Source organism: Odocoileus virginianus, chromosome 4, assembly GCF_023699985.2.
Source record: "Odocoileus virginianus isolate 20LAN1187 ecotype Illinois chromosome 4, Ovbor_1.2, whole genome shotgun sequence".
Classification (NCBI taxonomy): domain Eukaryota; kingdom Metazoa; phylum Chordata; class Mammalia; order Artiodactyla; family Cervidae; genus Odocoileus; species Odocoileus virginianus.
The window spans coordinates 11,809,998-11,832,385 of record NC_069677.1 but is presented as its reverse complement, the minus strand read 5'-3'; the positions used below and the strand labels follow the sequence as shown (position 1 = coordinate 11,832,385).

Here is a 22,388-nt window from a genome sequence, read left to right as displayed (position 1 = left end):
CACACAAAAAGTGGAAGGACATATTTAAAAATCTTTGCAAATGAGATAACACATTTTGTCTTTCATCGTTTCTTTATTTTTTCCTTAACCCTTTGTATTTCTTCCAAGAGGTCATGGTACTCGTTTACCACCTCGAAGGTATTATTTTATTGTCTTCTGGCATGTTCTGTGGCTGGTGAGAAGTCTGCTGTCCATTTAATGGTTTTCCTTCTCTCTGGTAATCTTTAATATTTCCCTGTTTTTTCATGTCCTATACTGATAGGCACTCCAGTGTGGCTAGGTTGGATTTAGTACTTTTATTTGCATTGTACAGAGTTTGCTCTGCTTGTTTAATTCGAGAATACAGGTCTCTTCTTGAAAATTTTCGGGCATCTGATTCTCTTCTCTGATTCTCTTCGTTTGCTTTCTAACACTACTAGGTGTGTGTTGGAGCCTTTCACTCAAAACATCATGTTTCTTAATTTTTCTTCCATGATTTCTATCTTTTTTTCCTTTAGCTGCGTAATAGAAAATTTCTTCCAGTTTCCCATTTTGTTCTTCAATTAAAAAAAAAATCTTTATTTTATGTTGGAGTATAGTTGGGTAACAGTGTTTTTAGTCAGGTGTGCAGAAAAGTGCTTCAGTTATATCTGTTCATGTGTCTATTCTTTTTCAAATTCTTTTCCCATTTAGGTTATTACAGAGTATTGAGCAGCATTCCCTGTGCTGTCCAGTAGGTCCTTGTTGCTTGTCTGTTTTAAATAGAACAGTGTGTGCATGTCAGTCCCAAACTCCCCATCTATCTTCTGCCCCCCTCCCCTCTTCCCTGGAACTGTAAGCTCCTACTCTTAAGTCTCTGTGAGTCTGTTTCTGTTTTGTAAGTAAGTTCATTTGTATGTGTTTTTTTTTTAGATTCCGAATATGTGCCATAGCATATGCAATTTGTCTTTCTCTGTCTTACTTCACTTAGTGTGATAATCTCCAGGTCCATCCATAGGGCTGCAAATGGCATTATTCCGTCTTTTTCATGGCTGAGTAATATTCCATTATATATATGTGCCACATATCTGTTAATGGACGTGTGGATTGCTTCCATGTCTTGGTTATTGTGAACAGTGCTGCAGTGCACATGGGGGGGCCTTCATCCTTTCAAACCATGTTTTCTCTGGATTATGCGTAGGAGTGGGATTGCTGGTTCATAGGGCATGGCAGCCCTCTCCAGTATTCTTGCCTGGAGAATTCCCATAGACAGAGGAGCCTGGTGGGCTACAGTTCATGGGGTAGAAAAGAGTGGAATATGACTGAGTGACTCAGCACAACACAGCACATAGTATTTCTATTTTTAGTTTCCTAAGGAACCTGCATACCATTCTCCATAGTGTCTGTACCAGTTTATATTCCCATCAATAGTGTAGGGGGGTTCCCTTTTCTCTACATCCTCTGCAGCATTTATTGTTTGTAGACTTTTTTATGATGGCCATTCTGACTGGCGTGAGGTAATATCTCATTGTAGTTTTGATTTGCATTTCTCTAATAATTAGTGATGTTGAGCATCTTTTCACGTGCTGTCTCTTGGCCGTCTGTATGTCTTCTTTGGAGAAATGTCTGTTTAGGTCTTCTCTCTCTCTCTTTTTAAATTTATTGGCTATGCTGGGTCTTCATTGCTACTTTGGCTTTTCTCTAGTTGCGGTGTGCAGGCTTCTTTTGTTGTGGAATGCGGGCTTCAGCAGTTGCAGCACTTGGGCTTGGTAGTTTTGGCTCCCAGGCTCTAGAGCACCGGCTTAGTAGTTGTGGCATAGAGGCTTAGTTTCTCCAAGGCCTGTGGGATCTTCCCAGACCAGGGATCCAACTCGAGTCTCCTGCACTGGCAGGCAGATTCTTTACCACCAAGCCACCAGGAAAGCCCCAAGGTCTTCTCATTTTTTTTTTTTTTTTTGTCTTCTCATTTTTTGATTGAACTATTTGTTGTCTTATATTGAGCCACATGAGCTGTTTGTAAATTTTGAGACTAATCCCTTATCGGTCACATCATTTGCAAATATTTTCTCCCAATCTGTGGGTTGACTTTTCATTTTATTTATGGTTTCCTTTGCTGTGCAAAAAAAGCTTTTGAGTTTAATTGGGTCCCATTTGTTTATTTTTGTTTTTATTTCCATTAATCTGGGAGACAGCTCGAAAAAGATATTGCTGCAGTTTATGTCAAAGAGTGTTCTGCCTGTGTTTTCCTCTAAGAATTTTATGGTGTCTGGTCTTATATTTAGACCTTTAATCCATTTTGAGCTTATTTTTGTGTGTGGAGTTAAAGAATGTTCTAATTTCATTTTTTCACATGTTGCCATCTAGTTTTCCCAGCACCGTTTATTGAAGAGAGTGTCTTTTCTTCATGTATAGTCTTGCCTCTTTTATTGTAGATTAATTGACCTTAGGTGCATGGGCTTATTTCTGGGCTTTTTATGTTTTTCCATTGATTTATATTTCTGTTTTTGTGCCAGTGCCTTGTTCTTTAGTTTTTAAATCCATGCACTAAAGTTTCATTTTTGAATTTGAGTGACAGTATTTTTTGATTCTTTTTTTCAGACTTCTGTCTTTTTATACTGTTTTTTCATAACCTTCTGATTTTTTCCCCCTAATAATATCCCATTCTAGTCTTTTGTATTTATTCCTTCCTCTCAATGTTTTAAATATGTTTGTTTTAAAGTGCTTTGGATCATTTTGCTATCTGTTTCTTGGAGATCCTTCAGTTGGTTCTATTTGCTGACATTCCTTCATGGTGGTTTATTTCTCATAGGATCTGTAACATTTTCATTAGCTCCTCTTCAGAAGAGGTGGTTTTCCATCAGGGGATCGTGTGTCCCAGGTATGCTGACTTCCCTGCAGGGTGGTTTTTTGTTCCCTGCCTCCAAGTCTCACTGTGGGACTAGTTCTCCTGTTTCGTTTCTCAGCAGGGGGTTCCTTCCTTGTAAAAGTAATGAATTCTGACTTTTTCAGGACTGGAGTTACAATCTTTGTGGGTGATTCATCTCGCCCTGGGCCTGGAGTGCATCTTCCTTCCTTCTCTCCCAAGCCAGGGGCTGGAATTTTTCTGGTTTTGATTTTCGTGACAAGGGCATCTCTTCGTGGCCCACAACTTTATGCAGAGAACCCTGTTCCAGTTCTTGACCCTGCGTGGCTGAAGTCCATCATCCCTGGTAGAACCTGGCCCCAAGCCCCAGATTCTGTGTCAGGTCCCTTTAAGCAATAGAAATTAATCAGAGGCCAGACGAGAAATTCAGGCAAGGCTTTATTGAGGTCTGTGCTGTAGCAGGGGCGAGTAAGAACAATCAACAGGTTCTCTTGCTTGCTTGCTGCCCGTTCCATCCCCACCGCCCACCCCCCACTCCGAAGGGGTGGTGGTGAGCTTGTTCCTTATATGGGGTGAGGGTAGGGGAGTATCTAGGGGTCGCGGCTGGAGGTGGGGCTTAGGTGGTCTGCCCACCCCTTCAGTGGTATTGCGTGCAAGGGGGCATGTGCAGTACCCTGCTTTTGCTCCTGACACTGCTTTTTTACTCCAGGCTCTTTAAAAGTGGCAGATGGGTTTTTTGGTCTCTTCGTATCTTTTGTCCAGAATCTGCCCCAGCTGCACATGCACTCAGTCTTGCACAGTTTCTTTGTATTTTGTTGCTTGAGGAGAGCTGTGTCCAGGTGCAAGCATTGCAGCACTGCAACGAAGGGGCCCAGGTCCCAGCCTGTCTGACAACATGCCGTGGTGGGGGTGGGGGGCGGCAGAAGGCCCCTTTGCCTTGAGATCCCTGCTCACTACTTTTTCTGCTCACTACCTCCCACCTACTCTTAAGTCCATTCATTTGTGCAGTGCTTTCTTCTCTGTTCCTGGCACCTGGGATTTCCATGGGAAGCTTTCAGTCTTGGCTACATATTAACATTTTTCAAGATTAGATTTTTACACAGCAGTTCTCTTTCTTTAGAAGAAGAGAGAAAGTCTTTCTCTGTCAGCTCCATGGTCCACAGTATTATTGTTCTGAAGCGTTAGGCTGTTTTCTGAATTTGCCTAGATCTAGTATCTGGGACGGGGGAGCTTGGTGGGCTGCCGTCTATGGGGTTGTACAGAGTCGGACACGATTGAAGCCGACTTAGCAGCAGCAGCAGCAGTGTCTTCAAAGGGGATTCACTTTTTATACACACATGCGCCCCCAGGCTCTTTAAGCATATATATTTTATTCACTTCCTGGTTCATAATCCTTAATTTAGTAAAGATTTAGTAGGCCCTAAACTGGGGTCCTACAGCACAGACACAGGTTGTGGGGGGGGCTTCCTGACACAAGACCATCAAACACCCAGATCTTCAGGTCACTCAGTTAGCTCTCCCAGGGGGAAAATAACTAGTCACAGGTGACATTATTTTCCAGTGACTGCAGAGACATTCAACAGAGCCTGTGTGACAATGCTGTTTTCCTCTCTAAGAGGTGCCTCTGGTTTGGTTGTAGTAAAGTTCTCTGCAATGAAGGCTTCTCTCTGGTAAATGCATTCTCTAGTTCCTGATTATTAATTTTCCACAGTAAAAATGTATCTATTTAACTGTCCTTTGCAGGAAGGGAAGGAAAAGGTAAAAATTGCTGATTTAGCTGAGCTTTTCTGGTTTTCTCATTGAACAGCAGTTGCTGTTCTGTTCTCCCTTCCTCAACCAACCCCATCAGCCAAAGCAGTAAATACCTGTAGTCTGCAACCATGGGCTAGCACAGAACAGGGTGAAGTTGCTTCAAGGGTGAGGAAGAGTCTGTGTACATTTTTTTCCTCCTGGGTCCCTCTATTTGTCAGAGCACCACATGGGACTCACTTCCTGTTTCTCCGCTCACTTCCTATTTCCAGCTGGGAATACAATTTCCGTGACCTTTCTCTTTATGGCCAGCTGAGAATGGGAATAGAAAGTTTGAACAGCCTGGAGTCATGGGTTATAGACAAGCTTGATCTGTGCAAGCACAAGGGGTGGGGAAAGATTTAAGTGGAAGGAAGGGAGTGAAACAAAGGCAAGGCAGACAGGGACAGCCTCTGATGGTTCTCCTTATCCGGGAGGCACCACAGCCATTACGGTAGTGGGGTTGACCATCCACATCTGGCTTGCAGCTGGTGACTGATGGAGCAGGTACTGAAGGACCTGAGAGGAATGGCATAGCCTCTTAGAAAGCCCAGGGTTGCCTCTTGTGGAAGACGGGGGCCTCTCAGATCTGCCCTGGCTGCCCTTCCATGTGCAATTAGGCAGGAGCTACTAGGTCCTAAGCCTGCTTCCCTTCCCATTCACATGGCTTGGATTGGGTTATGAAGCCATCCCCTTGTGCCTGTCTGTTAAGTTTGGTTTTCATCTTTGTTCTGAAAGAGAGGCTTCCTTAGCATGGCCACAGACCTTCAGTCTGTCCAGCTGGCCCCCCAGCTGCCTCACTGCCCATCTTTGCTCTGACTCCCAGCCCTATGGTCTTGCTGGCTGCCCTCCGCCCTTGGGCTCACTTCTGCCGCAGGGCCTTGTGTTCACTCTTCCCTCTCCCCCTGTACCTAGTGAACCTTCCTAGAAGCAGTGTCAGGCCTCTCACCCTATTCTGTTGGCTGTATGCCCAACTCACACTCCTGCAGCTATGGTTGGGATCTAACTTCCTCCAGGAATGGGGCCACTTGGGATCTCTACTGTGGACTGAAGATGAGAACACCCAACAGTCAGGAGAGTTGTTTTTTGTTACTGTTCAGTCACTAAGTCGTGTCTGACTCTGCAATCCCGTGGACTGCAGGACGCCAGGCTTCCCTGTCCTTCACCATCTCCTGGAATTGGCTCAAACTCATGTCCATGGGGTCAGTGATGCCATCCAGCCATCTCATCCTCTATTGCCCCTTTATCCTTCTGCTCTCTATCTTTCCCAGCATCAGGGTCCTTTCTCACAAGACGGCTCTTCCCATCAGGTGGCTAAAGTAGTGGAGCTTCAGCATCAGTCCTTCCAATGAATACTCAGGAGAGAGATATGGCATTAACCTTCTATTGAGATGTGATAACTTCCCTCTTTCCAAATTTCCAGATAGAATATTCCATTTGAAGATGATTTGCTTCTAAATGATTTCTCTTTGCATGCATCTGGGAGAGCTGATAGTTTATCATTCCATTATTTATAAATAAATGAGGAAGCAGGAAGAACGTTTTCATTCCTATTGCATTTCGTGTTTGCTCATGTGCCAGTGTGTCCTGGTTGTCTCTGAGTGTGTTGACAGGAGAGATTTATGTGATCTTTTATCATGCGACAGCAGCAAAGTGGATGTGAGAAGCTGGTTTTGTTAAGTCACTCTGCCATCCCTTGACACTGCTCGCCTTGGTCAGCCCCAAAGAGCACCCCCTCCCTTCCTCAGGCACTGCTGAGGCTATGAGGCCCGTGCTCCAGGCCCTTGCCTCTTCAAGGCACATGTCAGGGCTCCTCTGTGGCGTCTTTCTCAGACTGCAGAAGCCCATTGTTACCTCTGCTTCTTTTGACCTGTTTGTGTGCATCTTTCCTGCCGTTTAGGACTTGTGTTTGGGAGGTAGGAACTGTTATTGCTCTGCTGTCCCCAGCGTGCCTGTCCCAGGGACGCATGGTAGGTGGCGGAGTGAGTATTTGTTGGCGCCACTCAGGGCCCTCAGTCAAGGCACAGAGTACGTTGTTTAAGCTTTTAAGATAATGAAGGAAACGTGACTCTTGTCCTTTTTCTCTCTAGTTACAAGCTGTTCCCAAACTGTGTCCCCTCCTTTGGGTTCCGCCACCTGCTGCCTCTCACGGACAGAGTGGATAGCTTCAACGAGGAAGTCCGAAAGCAGAGGGTGTCCCGGAACCGCGATGCCCCGGAGGGCGGCTTTGACGCGGTGCTGCAGGCGGCTGTCTGCAAGGTAACTTTCCCTTCGGTCCCGTCCCCGCACGGGAGGTCAATGGAGAGGCACCAGTGTGGGCGTTGGCACTGCCTGTGTATTTTGAGCCACCCCAGCTCATGGGCTCCCATCCACTTTGCATCAGAGGGTGAGCTCAGTGGGCCCGCTGGGGACATCTACAGCCGTCAAACCAGCTGGTGTGCAGGGATGCCTGGGGGCTGGTGTGTGTCTCTGTCAGGGTGTGGCTGTGTGCAGTGGGAAGCCGTCTTTGCCAGCAGACAGCTGTTCTATGTTTCTGCATTTGACTCTTTCCTCTCTTTTTGGGGAGGGTGGGGGGGAGGGAAGGGGTGGAGTCAAGCCATGTGCATAGAACCTTGTAAAGCTTTATGACCCAATTTTTGTAAATACTAAAGATTGCTCTCTTGGGGAAATCCAGTGAAAAAAGAAATTGCTTGTCATTTTTGGTTTTGTTTCTGTTTGTTTGTCTTTCTCCTGTTTCTCTATAATATATGAATCCAGAGGGAGGACATAGGCTTAGGTCAGACATGAACTCAGGCTTTGAGAGGTTCCAATCTCAGCAAAATATATAAATGGAATGTTGGTAATAATTTATTCTTAAAATAATTTTCTACTGTCAAAACAACCCAATAACATCAACAAAAGATAAAAATAAATGTCACTCTTGAATTTTGCTATCCCAACACATACTTCAGAATTTTTTCCAGAGTGGTCATCATACACTATGCATAATTGGTAGAACTTTCTTGAATGTTTCAGTGGGCTCAGCAGCAGGGCGTTGGTTGGGACACCCATGTCTGGGGGAGGAGGGCTGGGTAGGGAGGTTAGAATTCAGTTTGGGGAGGCCGCATATCTGACCTCAGAGAGCCTGTGTCTAGTGTTTCACAGACTCGCTTCTCCTCTCAGTCCTTTACGAAACGATAAGAGAGCCATGATTGTCCTTCCTGAAATATTAATAAAACCCCAAATGGTAGACAGAGGGAGATAAGGGGAAAGGAAAATGTGAAGAAAGCAGTACAGGCTTCTCAGTCCTCTTCTCAGCCCCACTGGCATTCTGGGGCCCCACTGGTCCTTGGGGCCGCCCCGGAGAGGAAAGTCTCACAGTGGCCTCTGCCTAAGACGGCTGCAGAGTGGCCCCTGCGCAGCTGCTGGCCAGAGGTGAATGGTTTGATTCAGAGGCCCCTGATGCTTCATAGCAGCCCAAGAAAGGCAGATGGGGCCCAGCTAGATTCAGCTCTGAATCTTTCAAGTAAGTCACAAAGTAGTTCATGGATTTGCCTCAAGAAGAAAAATTACGTTTTTGACTCTCATTCAAATACGGACTGTATAGGGTGCTATCTTTAGAGATGTTCTGCCAAATCCACTGCTTAGCAGAAAAAAATAGTGCAGGGAAAACACAGGATCCCTCTCATCGCCCCATCCTGAGGATATTGTGGGTTTTCTTTTTGAGGTGAAAGTCATCTTTAAGGCTTAGGGGGAAGAACCCAGTGACAGGCCCGTGCACTGTCCAGTTACATTGATTCTGTTTGATTAGAGCAATCAGAATGGCGTGATGGAATGCTTGGAGGTCTGGTGGTCTGTGAGAAGCTGTTTGATTTGTTCTTTGCCCACAGTACCTTCCCTTGTCGTCCCAGACCCGTGACAATAGCCTTCCCTTTGAAAACTCAATATTTTAAGACTTGAGTGTTGCAGTGGAGATGCTAACAGATTTCTTAAACTCAGTGCCTGCGCCTGGTTATGAATTGTTGGCTAAGAGGCATTTTAGTGTGTGTTTCAGTTTTATATCTTTTGGCGTGTTTTTGTTTTTTTTTTTTTAATTCCCCACCTTGCCCTTTGCTGTGGGGAGTCTCTGGAAAGTTACTTAATTGCTTGGAACTAGGCAGCTTGATGAGACCCCAGCTTTTCTCTTTGCCATTCCTTTTCCATTGTGCTGTGTCACTCTTTGTTTGAGTACCTATTAAGCAGTTTCTTTCTCAGTTGAAATCACCTATTTGTAACAAATGTCATCTTTCCTGGTTGACCACAGGCTTATTTATAGCAGCTGAATATCGGAAATCATCTGTCTATTGAGGAAAGGCTGTAACAATCATACCCTATAAGAATATTTGAGCACTTGAATAATTCTTAAGATAAATTAAGAGAAGAAAGAAAAGCAAGTGATAAAACAGTATAGAGGTATGACTCTATTGTGCAAACAAAAGAGAAAAGTAACAGAAAAGATTGGAAATAAGTAGACCAAAGTGTTAACAGCAATTGACTCTAGTGATAGTATTATGTGTGGCTTTTAACATGCGATTTTTTAATTTTGTAATGGAGCATTTCAAACATGTGAGAGTAGAGAAAATAGTGAAATAAAACCCCATGTACCCATGGTCCATTCTTGGGCAGTTACCAATCTGTAGCCAGCTTTGTTTCATTTGTATTCCTAACCATTTTATTTCCCGTTATTTGAAGTAAATCCTAGATATCATTTGTTTCAGTGTTTAGATTGTTAATGCTAATTAGATTTCAATGATAATGAGAGTTTTAAAGTTCTTTTAAAAGCCCTAAGCATGCATTATTTTGTTGACTGTATTTTCTGCCTCCTCCTGATTTGCCCAGATTAAAGGCCCTTCCTCTTAATCCTACAAACTGAATGTGACGGCGCCAGCAGGCCTGTGATCTCTGCAGTTGGAGAGATCTCCTGCAGGCTGGAGCTGGCTAGGCAGCCCCAGCCCCTGTCTTCCTCTGACCCCATGCCCTGGAGATGGAGCTGATAATAGGCCTACCTCCCAGCCCACAGGGGCGCTTTGTTCTGATTTCATTCTCACTCTGGCTTCCCTAGGATGGACTGATAGTTACCAACTAGAGGGACTTAGGGGTATGGAATGCTCACATGACTGGTCTTAAATCCCATCCTGATGGCCAACTTTACATTTCTTGGGAAGCCGCTCTTTGCAAAAAGAAGGAAATAGTCTGTTTCTACTTAGGATTGTATTTAGGTTAAGTAGAACTCTGCTTCTACGAGTGGACGTTCTGAGTTGCCATCTCTCCCCAGTGCAGGTCACATTGTTAGGAGAGGCCGTGGACCAGCAGCCACAGCTAAGGAACCCCTCTGTCACCAATGCAGGCGTTTTCCCCGAGGCTCTACTGGCCTGGGCTGGAACGAGGGAGTGCCACTACCCTCAATTTCTTATCTTTACCTAGGGACCTGTTATTAAACTTGTTATACTTTCTCTTGGCCCGAATAATGGTTTCCCCCATTACTGCTTCCTTGCTCTCCTGGGCCTTCCTGGAAGTTGACTCTAAGTTGTTTATTCTAAAATTGCATAGGTGGAAGTGTGATGAGTGGTCCAGATTGGAACCATGGCTGCTTTCCTCTTCTCCCCCAATAGGGAGAGCTGGTGCCCTGAGGAAACAGGGAGGAGGGGGCTGCCCAGGGGCTCTGAGTTCTCAGTCACGGCTTTGCTGTTCTCTGGGGCTCTCAAGTCAAAGAGGTTCCTTGCAAAGTTATGCCTGGCTGGGTGTGTCCTGGCTACGTGGATTCTATGGGCTGCTCACTCCCGTCAGACAGAAAAGTCAGATCTCTGCAACCCAACCTGTTTCCCTTTCGGCCTCCCCTTCTAGTCCCCTAACATTTATGCATCTTACCCTTTAGATAGATTTTCTGTTCTAATCTCAATTGCCTAATTTTGCATTATTTATTAAATTTTTAAGCATTGTATGCCTTCTCAGAAATAGGTAGATAAGTATGTCTCAAAGCAAACAAAGTAAGTTTGCATGTAAACAGTCTTGGCGTGGCATGGGTCCTTTATCCCTTGACTAGTGAGAGCATCCTAATGTAAAATGGGGACCACAGCCCCAGAGAGGCTGGAGGGACAGCTTCCTTTGATAAGACTTCCTGGGAATGCAGGTTCTCTGGGCCTCTGGAAGCAAAATAATGGCTGCCCTTGCCCCCCCCCCCCCCCCCATCATCCTTGCTCCAGGTGTTTTGTATGCACTAGCTCTGGTTCTCACAACAGTCCTGCAGTGTATTGGTGATATTGGTGCACATTTTGGGGGCTCAGCAGTAAAGAATCTGCCTGCCAATGCAGGAGATGCCAGAGACATGAGTTCAGTCCGGGGATCAGGAAGATCCCCTGGAGGAGGAAACGCAACCCACTCCAGTATTCTTGCCTGGAGAATCCCCATGGACAGAGGAGCCTGGCGGGCTATAGTCCTAGGGCCGCAAAGAGTCAGACACAACAGCACGCATGCTGTAGTGCAAAGTTTACAGGTGAGGAAACTGAGTATCACGAGGTTCATTATACTGACTCTTGGTAACAGGTAGAGCCAGGTTTGAACCAGTTCCAGTTCATCCTAAGCCCTGTCTGTTTCCTGGTACTGGGCACTTTGGGAAGTAGCCATGCAGAGCAGAGAGGACTTGATTTAGAGTCCTCTTGTCCTGATTCAAGCTGTGTCTCTTCTGCTACTAATGGCCCCATGGTGGTCTGGGTGCTCAGCTGGAGCGTGCAGGGAGGTGGGGCTGGAGGGGAGGAAGTCCAGGGTGCAATCCAGCTGCACTGTCAGTGCCCCTTTTCACAAAGGACCTGTCATAGCCTTGTTTGTGCCCCTTTGCCTTGCTTTTACTTTTTGTCTCTCCTGGTTCAGGCTTGAGTCCAGGCCAGGCAGGGACTGCTGTGGATACAGCAGAGGGTGGAGAATTCCCCAGTCCTGGAGGCAGGCTCAGCTCTGAGAGGTTTTCACTCTGCCCAACCTCCCCTGGAGTTGATTTGGCTTCTTTTGACTGTTGTCTGATTTCTTTTAGACCTGAGACTTGTCATTTTTCCAAGTATGAACTGAGAAGTGTAGACAACTGCCTTTCTTTCTGAGTTACCTGTCTCGGCATGTGTGAGCTGTTTCTGCTAGCAGATCACACAGTGGTTTCTGGGGCCTAATGCTCCCCGCCCTGCTTGCTCTTCCCCTGGTCTTTGTGAAGCCCGGGTAAATATTAGATTTCCCTGTGGTCCATGGAGGCTGTGGGGCTGTGTGGGCAGGCACCCGGGCCCTCTGTCCATGCTCATGAGGTGTTTTTGTCGGAGGTGGTAAAGGTTCTCCTTGGCTTTCTGTTTTGCAGATGGTTGTGGTTTAATGTGGGGCTTCCCTGGTGGCTCATATGATAAAGAATCCACGTGCAATGTGGGAGACCCGGGTTCGATCCCTGGGTTGAGAAGATCTCCTGGAGGGGGAAACAGCAACCCACTCCAGTATTCTTGCACGGAGAATCCTATGGACAGAGGAGCCTAGCGGGCTGCAGTCCACAGGGTCTCAAAGGGTGGGGCGCGACTGAGCATGCATACGTGGTTTAAGGTGAACTTTTGAATCACTCACCTGTCTTGGTCCCTCGAGTGATACGTCCTTGTTCTGCCTCCTCCCTGTGCTGTGCTATAGGCCTCACTGTCCTACTCACAGCTGCTGGTTCTACACGAGTGGTAGGAACGGACAGAGTCACAACTCAGAGTTATCAACAAGGCACAGGTGAAGAGTTTGTGTCTCACTTTTTAAATTAATTAATTAATTAATGGCTGCTCTGTCTTCATCGTTGCGTGGGCTTTTCTCTAGTTGTGGTGAGCCGGTGCTCCTCTGTAGTTGTGGTGTGTGGCACACACACTCATTGTGTGGCTTCTCTAGTTGTGGAGCACAGGCTGTAGGCGAGTGGGCTTCAGTAGTTGTGGCTCATGGGCTTAGTTGTCCTGTAGCATGTGGGATCCCCCCAGGGGTCGAACCCGTGTCCCCTGTATTGGTAGGCAGTTTCTTTACCACTGAGCCACCAGGGAAGCCCATGTCTCGGTTGCTTGCATAGCTGTCCCCACACCTTGGTTCCCTTGGCTGACGATGGCAGGAGGACTCAAGCTGGGAAAAGTTAGAAGGCCCCTTTAATGAATGAGGCTGTATTTCCATACCTGGTGAGAATGCCAGTGTTCCAGATTATGGGCTCATTTTTGCTCTATTTGAGGAAAAGAGGGAAAGTGACAAGGGTTTATCCTTGGGCTCTCCTGATACTGCTCTTCTAGCCTCCATCCTGGCCTCTACATTCCAGTCACAGTGACCTTCAGTCCATTACTCTGACTCATGGGAAGCCCGTTGCACCTGCTGTTTCCTCTGCTTGGAATACTCCTCCCCTGTATTCTTGCATTTCTTTCAAAATTAAAAAAAAAATTAGTAGACTGTATTTTTTAAGAGCAGTTCTCTGTTCATAGTAAAATTGAACAGGAAGTACACAGAGTTCCCATATACCCTCCCCCCATACACAGCCTCCCCCAGCAGAATGACACATCACTATCTCAGAAGGTCCGTAGTTGACACAAGGTTTTTCTTGGTGGTTCTATGGGTTTGGACAGATATAATGACATGTGTCCCCCAGTATCATATCATGCAGAGCATTCCAGTGCCCATGCATCCCTCCCTTTTCCTCCCATGAACCCTCTTTTAATGTTTGTTCTCTGCCTACTTGGGACCTCTGCTTGCTTGCCTTGTGTCAAGGAAGCCTTCCCTGACTGATCCTCTTGAAGAGGTTGGAGTCCCAGTGCACCAGGCCCTTGGTCATGTCAATGACAGTTATATTTTATTTTTATTTGAGCTACTCCTTGAGTGATGTCTGCCTCCCCTGTGAGACTGGAAGCTTCCTGAAGGCAGGGAACCATGTCTGTTTTCACACCACCTGGTTTGGCAGCACCAAGCTCATTGCCTGCACACAGCAGTTTCTCCTTGAACATTTGGTAAACAAGGAGATGCTTTGTCCTCACTGGTTCCTTTATGCTTCTGAAGTTTAGGATGCCCAAGTCTGCCTGGCTCCCAAGTGCTCCATGTCATTCACACATACTTCACATGTCCTCTGAAGCAGAACCAGAAGTACTGTTACTGGACCATACTTGCCAACTCAGGAATGTTTATTGTGTGCCCAGTAAGTGCTCAGTGACAGGTATGGTGAAGAAATTTAAAGAAAGATGAGAAAAAGTCCTTGTCCTCTGAGATTTGATCTGAGCTTGCAGATCCACTCAAAGGAAATAGAACAACCTATTTGTAAACATTAAATAGAACCATGTAAAATCATGGACATTTTACTATCAATGAAATTTGATATTTGATTATTGATAGTTTCTCCTACAAAAATTGAAAATGCATATAGTTCAGCCTCATATACTGCAAATGTTGTCTTTAGTTCAGGTTGGACTTATCATAACAATCTACATTATACATGTTCTACTGCATGTTGTTAGGGCTTGGGCTACAGATGAATGTCTAAATCCTGAGTCATGGGCTGAGATTTCTTTTCCCTGAGGAATGAAGTGGGACATTTTCACCCATAAGTTGAACCATAGACAGATTTTTAAAAAAGATTTTTCACTGCAAAGCATGGATGGAAACAGAAGGAACAAACTACTGATGAGAGCATGTTTACTGTTACAAAGTGACGGAAATAGGCTTGAATGGCCACATGATTGGGGAAGTGAATCAGGGAGAATCCAGCCTTGTTTTTCCTCATGTGCATCTTTGGAATTGAGACTCCTTGGTCCCCAAGCTCAGCTCTGCTATGGGTTCTGCACCTTGGTGGCCAGGTCTGCCTTCTTCCCTTCCTCATTTCCTCCCTCAAACCTATTCTCTCTCTGTGCTTGCCTGAAAGGTCAACACACAGAGTGTTTCAGTTGTGACTTTGGAAATTTGTTGGGCACTTACTTGTCTGCAGGATGCCCCATTAGGTGCTGTGAGAGATACACAGATGATGAAGCCACAGCTCCTGCCCCTGGGAGTATCTATCCAGTTGGACGACAGATGCCTGTATGACAGTCTAGAGTACTGGCAGAATGCACAGACTCTGTCGAAGGTCTGGCTTGGGGGACCCAGTGGTTAAGTAAGTGTTCTTTCCCTTCAAGGGATCACCTTTGTCTCTCTGCCTCCCTGTGTTGGCCCTGAGGCTGTGATGCTGATGATGTTATTGATTACCATTGGCTGAGAGCCAGACTTCTTTGCCACGAGCTTCATGGGGCTTGTTTTACCTAATCCATTGAAGGTAGTTTTATATTGTCCCATTTTGATGATCAAGCCTGGAAAGGTTGAGTAGCATTAGAAGGTCTTACAACTGGAAATGACAGAGCCAGAGATGGAACTGTACCCACTCTCCCAGCTCCAGAGACAGAGTTCTTAACCTTGACCTTAGAGAGCCTGCCGCGTTTTGTGGCCACACAGGAGCAGAGAGGTGGGAGGGGCGTGCTTCCAAAGAGGGTGGGTCCTGGCCTCAGGAAGCATTTTGGTTTCCCATGTGACTCAGTTCACCAGCAGTAGAGCCAGGACCAAGTCTGTCCCTGGGGAGACAGCTGCACATGCTGCTGTCCTCTGGAGCGCAGAGCATCCTGTTTACCAGAAACAGTTGTAAGGAGGCTCCAGCAGCCTCTGGGTTTGCTAAGGAAACCTCAGGTACCATGCCAAGGTCCGTGCACTGCCAGAGCCCAGCCCTTGGAGTGATGCGTGTTTTTGCCCTTGGCTTCCCCATCTGTGAGATGGGAACTCACATTTATAATTTCCAGCATCTGGGAACTGTGTCTGCTGTTTGGCTCTCCCACATAGCGCTGTGGAGACACTTTCTCAGATGGTGCATCCTTCCCAGTAGTGAGGGACTGTGTGGCTGGTGACTCTTCCGTGACAACTGAGGCCTGTGGCTGTGTTGACACCTGGCTGGAGGACCCAGGTATTTGACCATTGCTTTTACTTAGATAGGCTGATTTGAGAATAGAGAACCCCATAATTAAAGCTGGTGTTTCTGTCCTCGCAGAAACTGCTAGCTACACAGCATCCTGACCCAAGGCCTCCCCTGTATTGAACTCTGTCTACCAGTGACAGTACTGTGGGCCTTGTCTCCAAACAGAAACGAGCAAGCTGAGGTGAACAAGGCAGCCTGCCTTTGGGCGACCCAACCCATGTCCTCTAAGGCTGTTGGGTGGGATGTTAGCTTTTCTTGGGTTCCTAGAGATCGATGTGCCAGGCCCTCTCCCACCCTCCCACAGGGCATGTCTGAACCTCCCTCTCACACTTGCCGCGCTCTGATGTGGTCCCTGTGTGTGAGAAGGTCATTGGGATGTGAGCATCAGGACCCACAGGCTTCCGTGAGCCTGTCAGAAGACCCAGCCACCCGCAGTCCCAGCCCCTCCTTCCTCTGCAGTCAGGCTATAGCCTGGGACCTGCATCTGCCTCTGGGGCTGTGTTTAAAACAGAGATTGATACTGGAGAACAGAGAGGGTGAGTGGATGGTGCTGGGGTTGGAAACCACACGTCTGAGGAGTGGTTAAAGGTTAATCAGGAGAAGAGACACCACAGGAAGACGCGTGTTTCCTGACCTCAGACATCACTATGGAGGAGGGCTGTTCCAGGGAACATACCTGGGTGGCCACAGAGAAACAGGTTCGTGTTCAAGGCAAGGGAGAATTGTCTAACAAAGACCTCTGTTTGGCGTGGAACAGGCTGCCAGATGTGACAGTGGATCTGTATGGGGACCCCAGGCCCATGTGGTGGGGGTGCCAGACAAAAGTTTCCTACACAGGGCAGAGCATGGTTGAGCCAACCTCTGAGGGTCCTTCCAAGCTCCAGGTGCTAGGTATTTCCTCTGAAGTGGCTTTTTTGTCTAATAACCCACTGGTGCTTCTGGTCTGTAGTGACCTCTTCTAGCCTGTTCCCTTTGGGCCTCACTGTACCCTTTGAAGCTGCATTTGTATTCAGTTACTGTGATATGAACTCTGCCTGCACACTTGTTTTCTGTGCCAAGCACAGCTAGCCTGAAGCTGATGCCCGGAAAAGCTTTCCGCTCCTGATGGCTTCCCAATGGAGCCACCTTGCCCAGTGGGCAAAAGTCCATGTGATGTGGGCAGCTGATCAGGGGGACCCAGGGACAGTCTGGAAGTGGGCAGGGAGGATGGAAACCTGTTCTTGGTCCTTTGGGTGACCTTCTTCCTTTGTCAGACCTCGTAGCCCCCTGCGTGTGACTCGTTCCAACCCCAGAAACCAAAGCCTCACAGGCTTCATATCATCAAATAGAGAAACTATACCCTTACTCCTTAGCCCTTATTTCTTCCCCAGTCCAACCGTGGAGCCAGATGTTGGAGGTGAACAAGCCTGCAAGTTTGTCTTCACTCTTGGGAGGATCCAGTTTCTATTTATTTTCTCAAAGGCTGTAAGACCGGGTGTTCTGTCTCCAGTCTGCTTCCCCTTTTTATGAACTGCTGCTCCGTCTTCACCATTTCAAGGTCCCTGGTCCCCCTATCCAGGCCTGGCTGCCCAGGGCTTCCAGTAACCATCCCACTGCCCTCTCCCCCATCCTTCCGGCTCCTGCAGCTTGTATTGGGGGATCCCCTGGTCCTGCAGCCACTTTTTCTGCAATCCATATTAGTTTTCTCAGATCCTAGTGTATAACAGGTGATTGGATGAAACATTTTCAATTAAATTAGCCCCTTAATGCTTCCCATATTTATATGATTAAAAGAAGATGTTTGTTGGATTCCAAAGCATATTAAATAGTTGGTGGAATAGGGAGTGATGTGATTGAAGACTTCTAGACATTGTGAGGGAGGTTTTTTGTTACATAGCCCTGATCTTGTTCATGTGTCCACTTACGACTCATTCCTCACTGAGCACAAAGTATGTGCCAGGTGCAATGCTCTTTGTTGTTTTGGGCCCCACACCCCTTTCTCTCTTCTCTCGGCTCTAGATTTCTGCTGCTTTCTAAGGACAGAGCGGAGTGTTGGTAAGTTCTCCACTGAGCTTCCAACTGGTGAAGTGGTCTCCAGTCCCAGCACAGAGTAGAATGTTCGGTACCCAGAAAATCAGAGGGTTTGCCTCCTGCGACCTGGACAGAGTCAGAGATTCTGTCACACACTCCTGTCACATGTGTCTGTAGTCTGTGGATTGCTGCTTTTCACACAGCATGGTCTCCTATGCACATGCGTGACTCCCCTGAACAGCTGGAGTAAACGTGAGTCACAGAATACATCACCCTCGGGTGGCAGGATGCAAGCTGGTGGCCGGGAGAGGGGTGGGCCTGGGACCTTGGCTGCTCACACAGAGTGGGCTTAGGAAAAGGAGGGTGAGACATGCTGCACTGCCCAGAGGCTCTGGCTCAACACAGGTCATGGGAATGGACTATAAGACAGAATGGACAGTTCAGGACTGGACAGGTGCTGTTGGAAGGACCAGGAAGGTAGGATGAAAGAGACACCTCTAAGTTTTCTGGATAAGACATTTGATGGTCCCTTTGTCAGAAATGGGGAAGATGGTGTCTTAACTTTGGAGAAATTGAGTTTTAGGTGATGGCAGACACATCTGGTTTTTGATGTAGACCTGGGACTAAAACTCCAGGAGGAGGTCAGGGGCAGGGCGTGGGGGGGTTGGGTGGCATAATTGTGTGCTGTTCAAGCAGATGCACAGAACTTGGGTAAATCTCCTCAGAGGACAGTGTTGCCTTTTACCTCATCCGGTGCCTGGAGAGGAAGTGGAATCTTCAACAGCTGGAGGGGAATGGGGCACTGAACGGTGTAATGTCCAGGACACCAAGGGCAGGAGAGCTCGAGGGAGGCCCTGGTTGGCAGCAGAGAGGCGGGAGAACAAGGTGAGAGGATGGATGGCTGTGGGTTTGGCCACAGGACCTCAGCATGGGGTTCTCCAGCCTGGCTGCACTGGAGTCTCACCTGGGAGCTGGAACCTGGTGGCTGGGTTACAGGTCACAGGAGAGCCGCTGGGCATTAGCATCATTAGAGTACCCTCAAGTGCAGCCAGGGCAGAGAACCACTGTGGCGAGCCGCTAGAACCATCTGTGAAAGAGGGAGTGGGGGCATGTGAGGAGACTGGGTTATACAGAATTGGGAAGAGGAAGTAGAGGCAACCTGTCTGCTAGTCTTAGAGACAGGTGATGAGAGATGCTGGGTCAAAAACAGGGTATTTATTTTAAGTGGGTCATGAGCATATTTTTAGGCACAAGGAAGGAAGCAAAGGAAATTGACTAATGGAACAGTGCCCAGAGAGGGTGGGATTTGGGAGCTGTGTTTCCTAGGGGGGGAGAGCACTCCTACATTTAGGGCAGTCAGACCAGAAGAGAGACCAGGAGGATGCCCTGTTTATTTATGATGGAGAGACATCCTTGAGCTATGGAAGCAGACGCTGAGTGCCTGGAGTAGATGAGTCCTATTCCCTGTCTCCTCTAGATGCTCCTCCTGAGCACGTGGGAACTGGGAGTTGGGAGGCTGGAACAGATCTTGTGTGGCTTTGATGCAGACTTGACCAAGAAGGCAAGTGAACTGCAGTCTTGGCCAGACACTGGGTTTCTGACTTCTGAGTCCAGCGCATTTCCGTCCCGCCCACCCCTGACATTTTCATCTGAGGGCAGACCTCTATCATGTTGGAGGAGATTGGCTTTTAAAAATCTTGTTTTCACCCAGAGACTTGGAGAAAAGTTTAGCTAAACAAATCTTTTTTTTCCTCCTCTTAAAATAGTTTTGTATAAAAAAAGAGAATATATTTAATCTAAAAATTTAGAAAATGCAGAGAGCCAAAAGGAGATAAACATCACATCCCTACAATCCAAAACCAAGATTATGCATTTCCGGATTTAAGTCACAGATTTTCAGCCTCATGGAAATAACAAGGACAGTCACTGTCAGTTCTTCTCTATTTACATCATGCAGGTACCGAGCTGATTGCTCCTTGTGTGTGGATTTTGTTTTAATCCTCTCAACAGCCCTATTCTATCAATGCTATTATTATCTCCATCTTATAGCTGAGAAGCTGGGACTGGGAAAGATAAAGTAACTTGCCCAAGGTCACAAAGACAAGCTGAGGGAAGGTGTGGGCATGAACCAAGATTTGTCACTCATCCATTCATTGGAGCCCATGTACCCAGCTGCTTCTGTGGACACTGCCACCAGACAAAGAAATGCTCATAACTGGTATTCCCAGCACTGTACTGACATCGAGTCTGGTCATCTAAATTTCTGTATTTGAATGAATTTCTGAGCAAACTAAGCCTTCTTTTTCAAAAAAGAGAAGCTTTATTGAGGTATTTTGGATGTATGGCCTTCCCAGGTGTCTCATCTACCAATGCAGAAGACACATGAGATGTGAGTTCGATCCCTGGGTCGGGAAGATCCCCTGGAGGAGGAAATGGCAACCCACTCCAGTGTTCTTGCTTGAAAAGTCCCATGGACAGAGGAGTCTGGTCGGCTACAGTCCATGGGCTCAAAAGAGTTGGACACAGCTGAGCTTGCACACCTAAGTTTATTATATATCCACTGAGTGCATGCTCAGTCGTGTCCGACTCTTTGCGACCTTGTGGACTGTAGTCTGCCAGGCTTCTCTGCCCATGGGATTTTTCCAGGCAAGAATAATGGAGTGGGTTGCCATTTCCTCCTCCAGGGGATCTTCCTGACCCAGGGATTGAACTCATGTCTCCTGTGTCTTCTGCTTTGGCAGGTGGATTCTTTACCACTGAGCTACCTGGGAAACCCCTAGTATAATAAATAACGTGTATTGAAAGTGTACGATTTGGAACAAAAAAAAGTGTACGGTTTGATGCATTTTGACCTTTATGCATACCCATGAGATGTATATGCACTGCAGTCAAGGTGACGAACACACATCCTTCTCCCGCAGCGAGTACTTTTGCTCTTTTTTCATTTCTCCCTCCTGCATCTCCTGCCCTCTTTCCCCAGGCCCTCACTACTTTGCTTTCTGTCACTACATTTGAGTTTGCATTTGTTAAAATTTTATGAATCCAGTCAGTGTATACTCTTTCCCTCCCCCACCCTGGTTTATTTCAGTACCATTGTTTTGAGATTCATCTGTGCTGTTGAGTGTCTCCATTCCTTCCTTTTGTTACAGAGTAGTATTCCATTGTATAGATATACCACAGTTTGTCCATCCACCATTGATGGATATCTGGGTTGTTTTGGATATTTGGTAGTGTTTGCCTATTATAAATGGAGCAGCTATAATGTAAATGTGCTCAAGTCTTTGTGTGGACCTATAGTCACGCTGGTGTGATTACTCACCTAGAGCCAGACATCCTGGAATGGGAAGTCAAGTGGACCTTAGGAAGCATCACTATGAATAAAGCCAGTGGAGGTGATGAAATTCCAGTTGAGCTATTTCAAATCCTCAAACATAATACTGTGAAAGCACTGCACTCAATATGCCAGCAAATTTGGAAAACTCAGCAGTGGCCACAGGACTGGGAAAAGTCAGTTTTCATTCCAATCCCTAAGAAAGGCAATGCCAAAGAATGCTCAGTCTACCGCACAATTGCACTCATCTCACACACTAGCAAAATAATGCTCAAAATTCTCCAGGCCAGTCTTCAACAGTACGTGAACTGTGAACTTCCAGATGTTCAAACTGGATTTAGAAAAAACAGAGGAACCAGAGAGAAAATATCCAACATCAGTTGCATCATCGAAAAAGCAAGGGAGTTCCAGAAAAACATCTATTTCTGCTTTATTGACTATGCCAAAGCCTTTGACTGTGTGGATCACAACAAAGTGTGGAAAATTCTTAAAGACATGGGAATACCAGACCCCCTGGCCTGCCTCCTGAACAATCTGTATGCAGGTAGAAGCAACAGTTAGAACTGGACATGGAACAACAGACTGGTTCCAGATAGAGAAAGGAGTACATCAAGGTTGTATATTGTCACCCTGCTTGTTTAACTTATTTACAGAATACATCATGAGAAATGCTGGACTGGATGAAGCATAAGCTGGAATCAAGATTGCCGGGAGAAATATAAATGTCTCAGATATGTAGATGACACCATCCTTATGGCAGAAAGTGAAGAAGAACTAAAGAGCCTCTTTATGAAAGTGAAAAAGTTGGCTTAAAGCTCAACATTCAGAAAACTAAGATCATGGCATCTCGTCCCATCACTTCATGGCCAATAGATGGGGAAACAATGGAAACAGTGAGAGACTTTATTTTGGGGGGCTCCAAAATCGCTGTAGATGGTGACTACAGCTGTGAAATTAAAAGACGCTTGCTCCTTGGAAGGAAAGTTATGATCACTAGACAGCATATTGAAAAGCAGAGACATTACTTTGCCAACAAAATTCCGTCTAGTCAAAGCTATGGTTTTTCCAGTAGTCATGTATGGATGTGAGAGTTGGACTATAAAGAAAGCTGAGCGCCAAAGAATTGAGGCTTTTGAACCATGGTGTTGGAGAAGACTCTTGAGAGTCCCTTGGACTGCAAGGAGATCTAACCAGTGCATCCTAAAGGAAATCAGTCCTGAATATTCATTGAAAGGACTGATGCTGAAGCTGAAACTCCAATACTTGGGCCACCTGATGCGAAGAACTGACTCCCTAGAGAAGACCCTTATGCTGGGAAAAATTGAAGGTGGGAGGAGAAGGGGTTGACAGAGGACGAGATGGTTGGATGGCATCTCTGACTCTATGGACATGAGTTTGAGTAAACTCCGGGAGTTGGTGATGGACAGGGAGGCCTGGCGTGCTGCAGTCCATGGAGTCACAAATGG

The 22,388-nt window shown here is 46.5% G+C and overlaps 1 protein-coding gene across 1 annotated transcript in view; it reads left to right on the top strand.

Moving 5' to 3' along the window:
• Positions 1-22,388, top strand: part of ITGB5 (integrin subunit beta 5) — a 111,872-nt gene that overhangs the window by 35,839 nt on the left and 53,645 nt on the right. Inside the window, exon 5 of the mRNA XM_020899515.2 lies at positions 6,700-6,868. Coding sequence (XP_020755174.2) covers positions 6,700-6,868 — 169 coding nt within the window. The remainder of the gene's footprint in view (positions 1-6,699; positions 6,869-22,388) is intronic.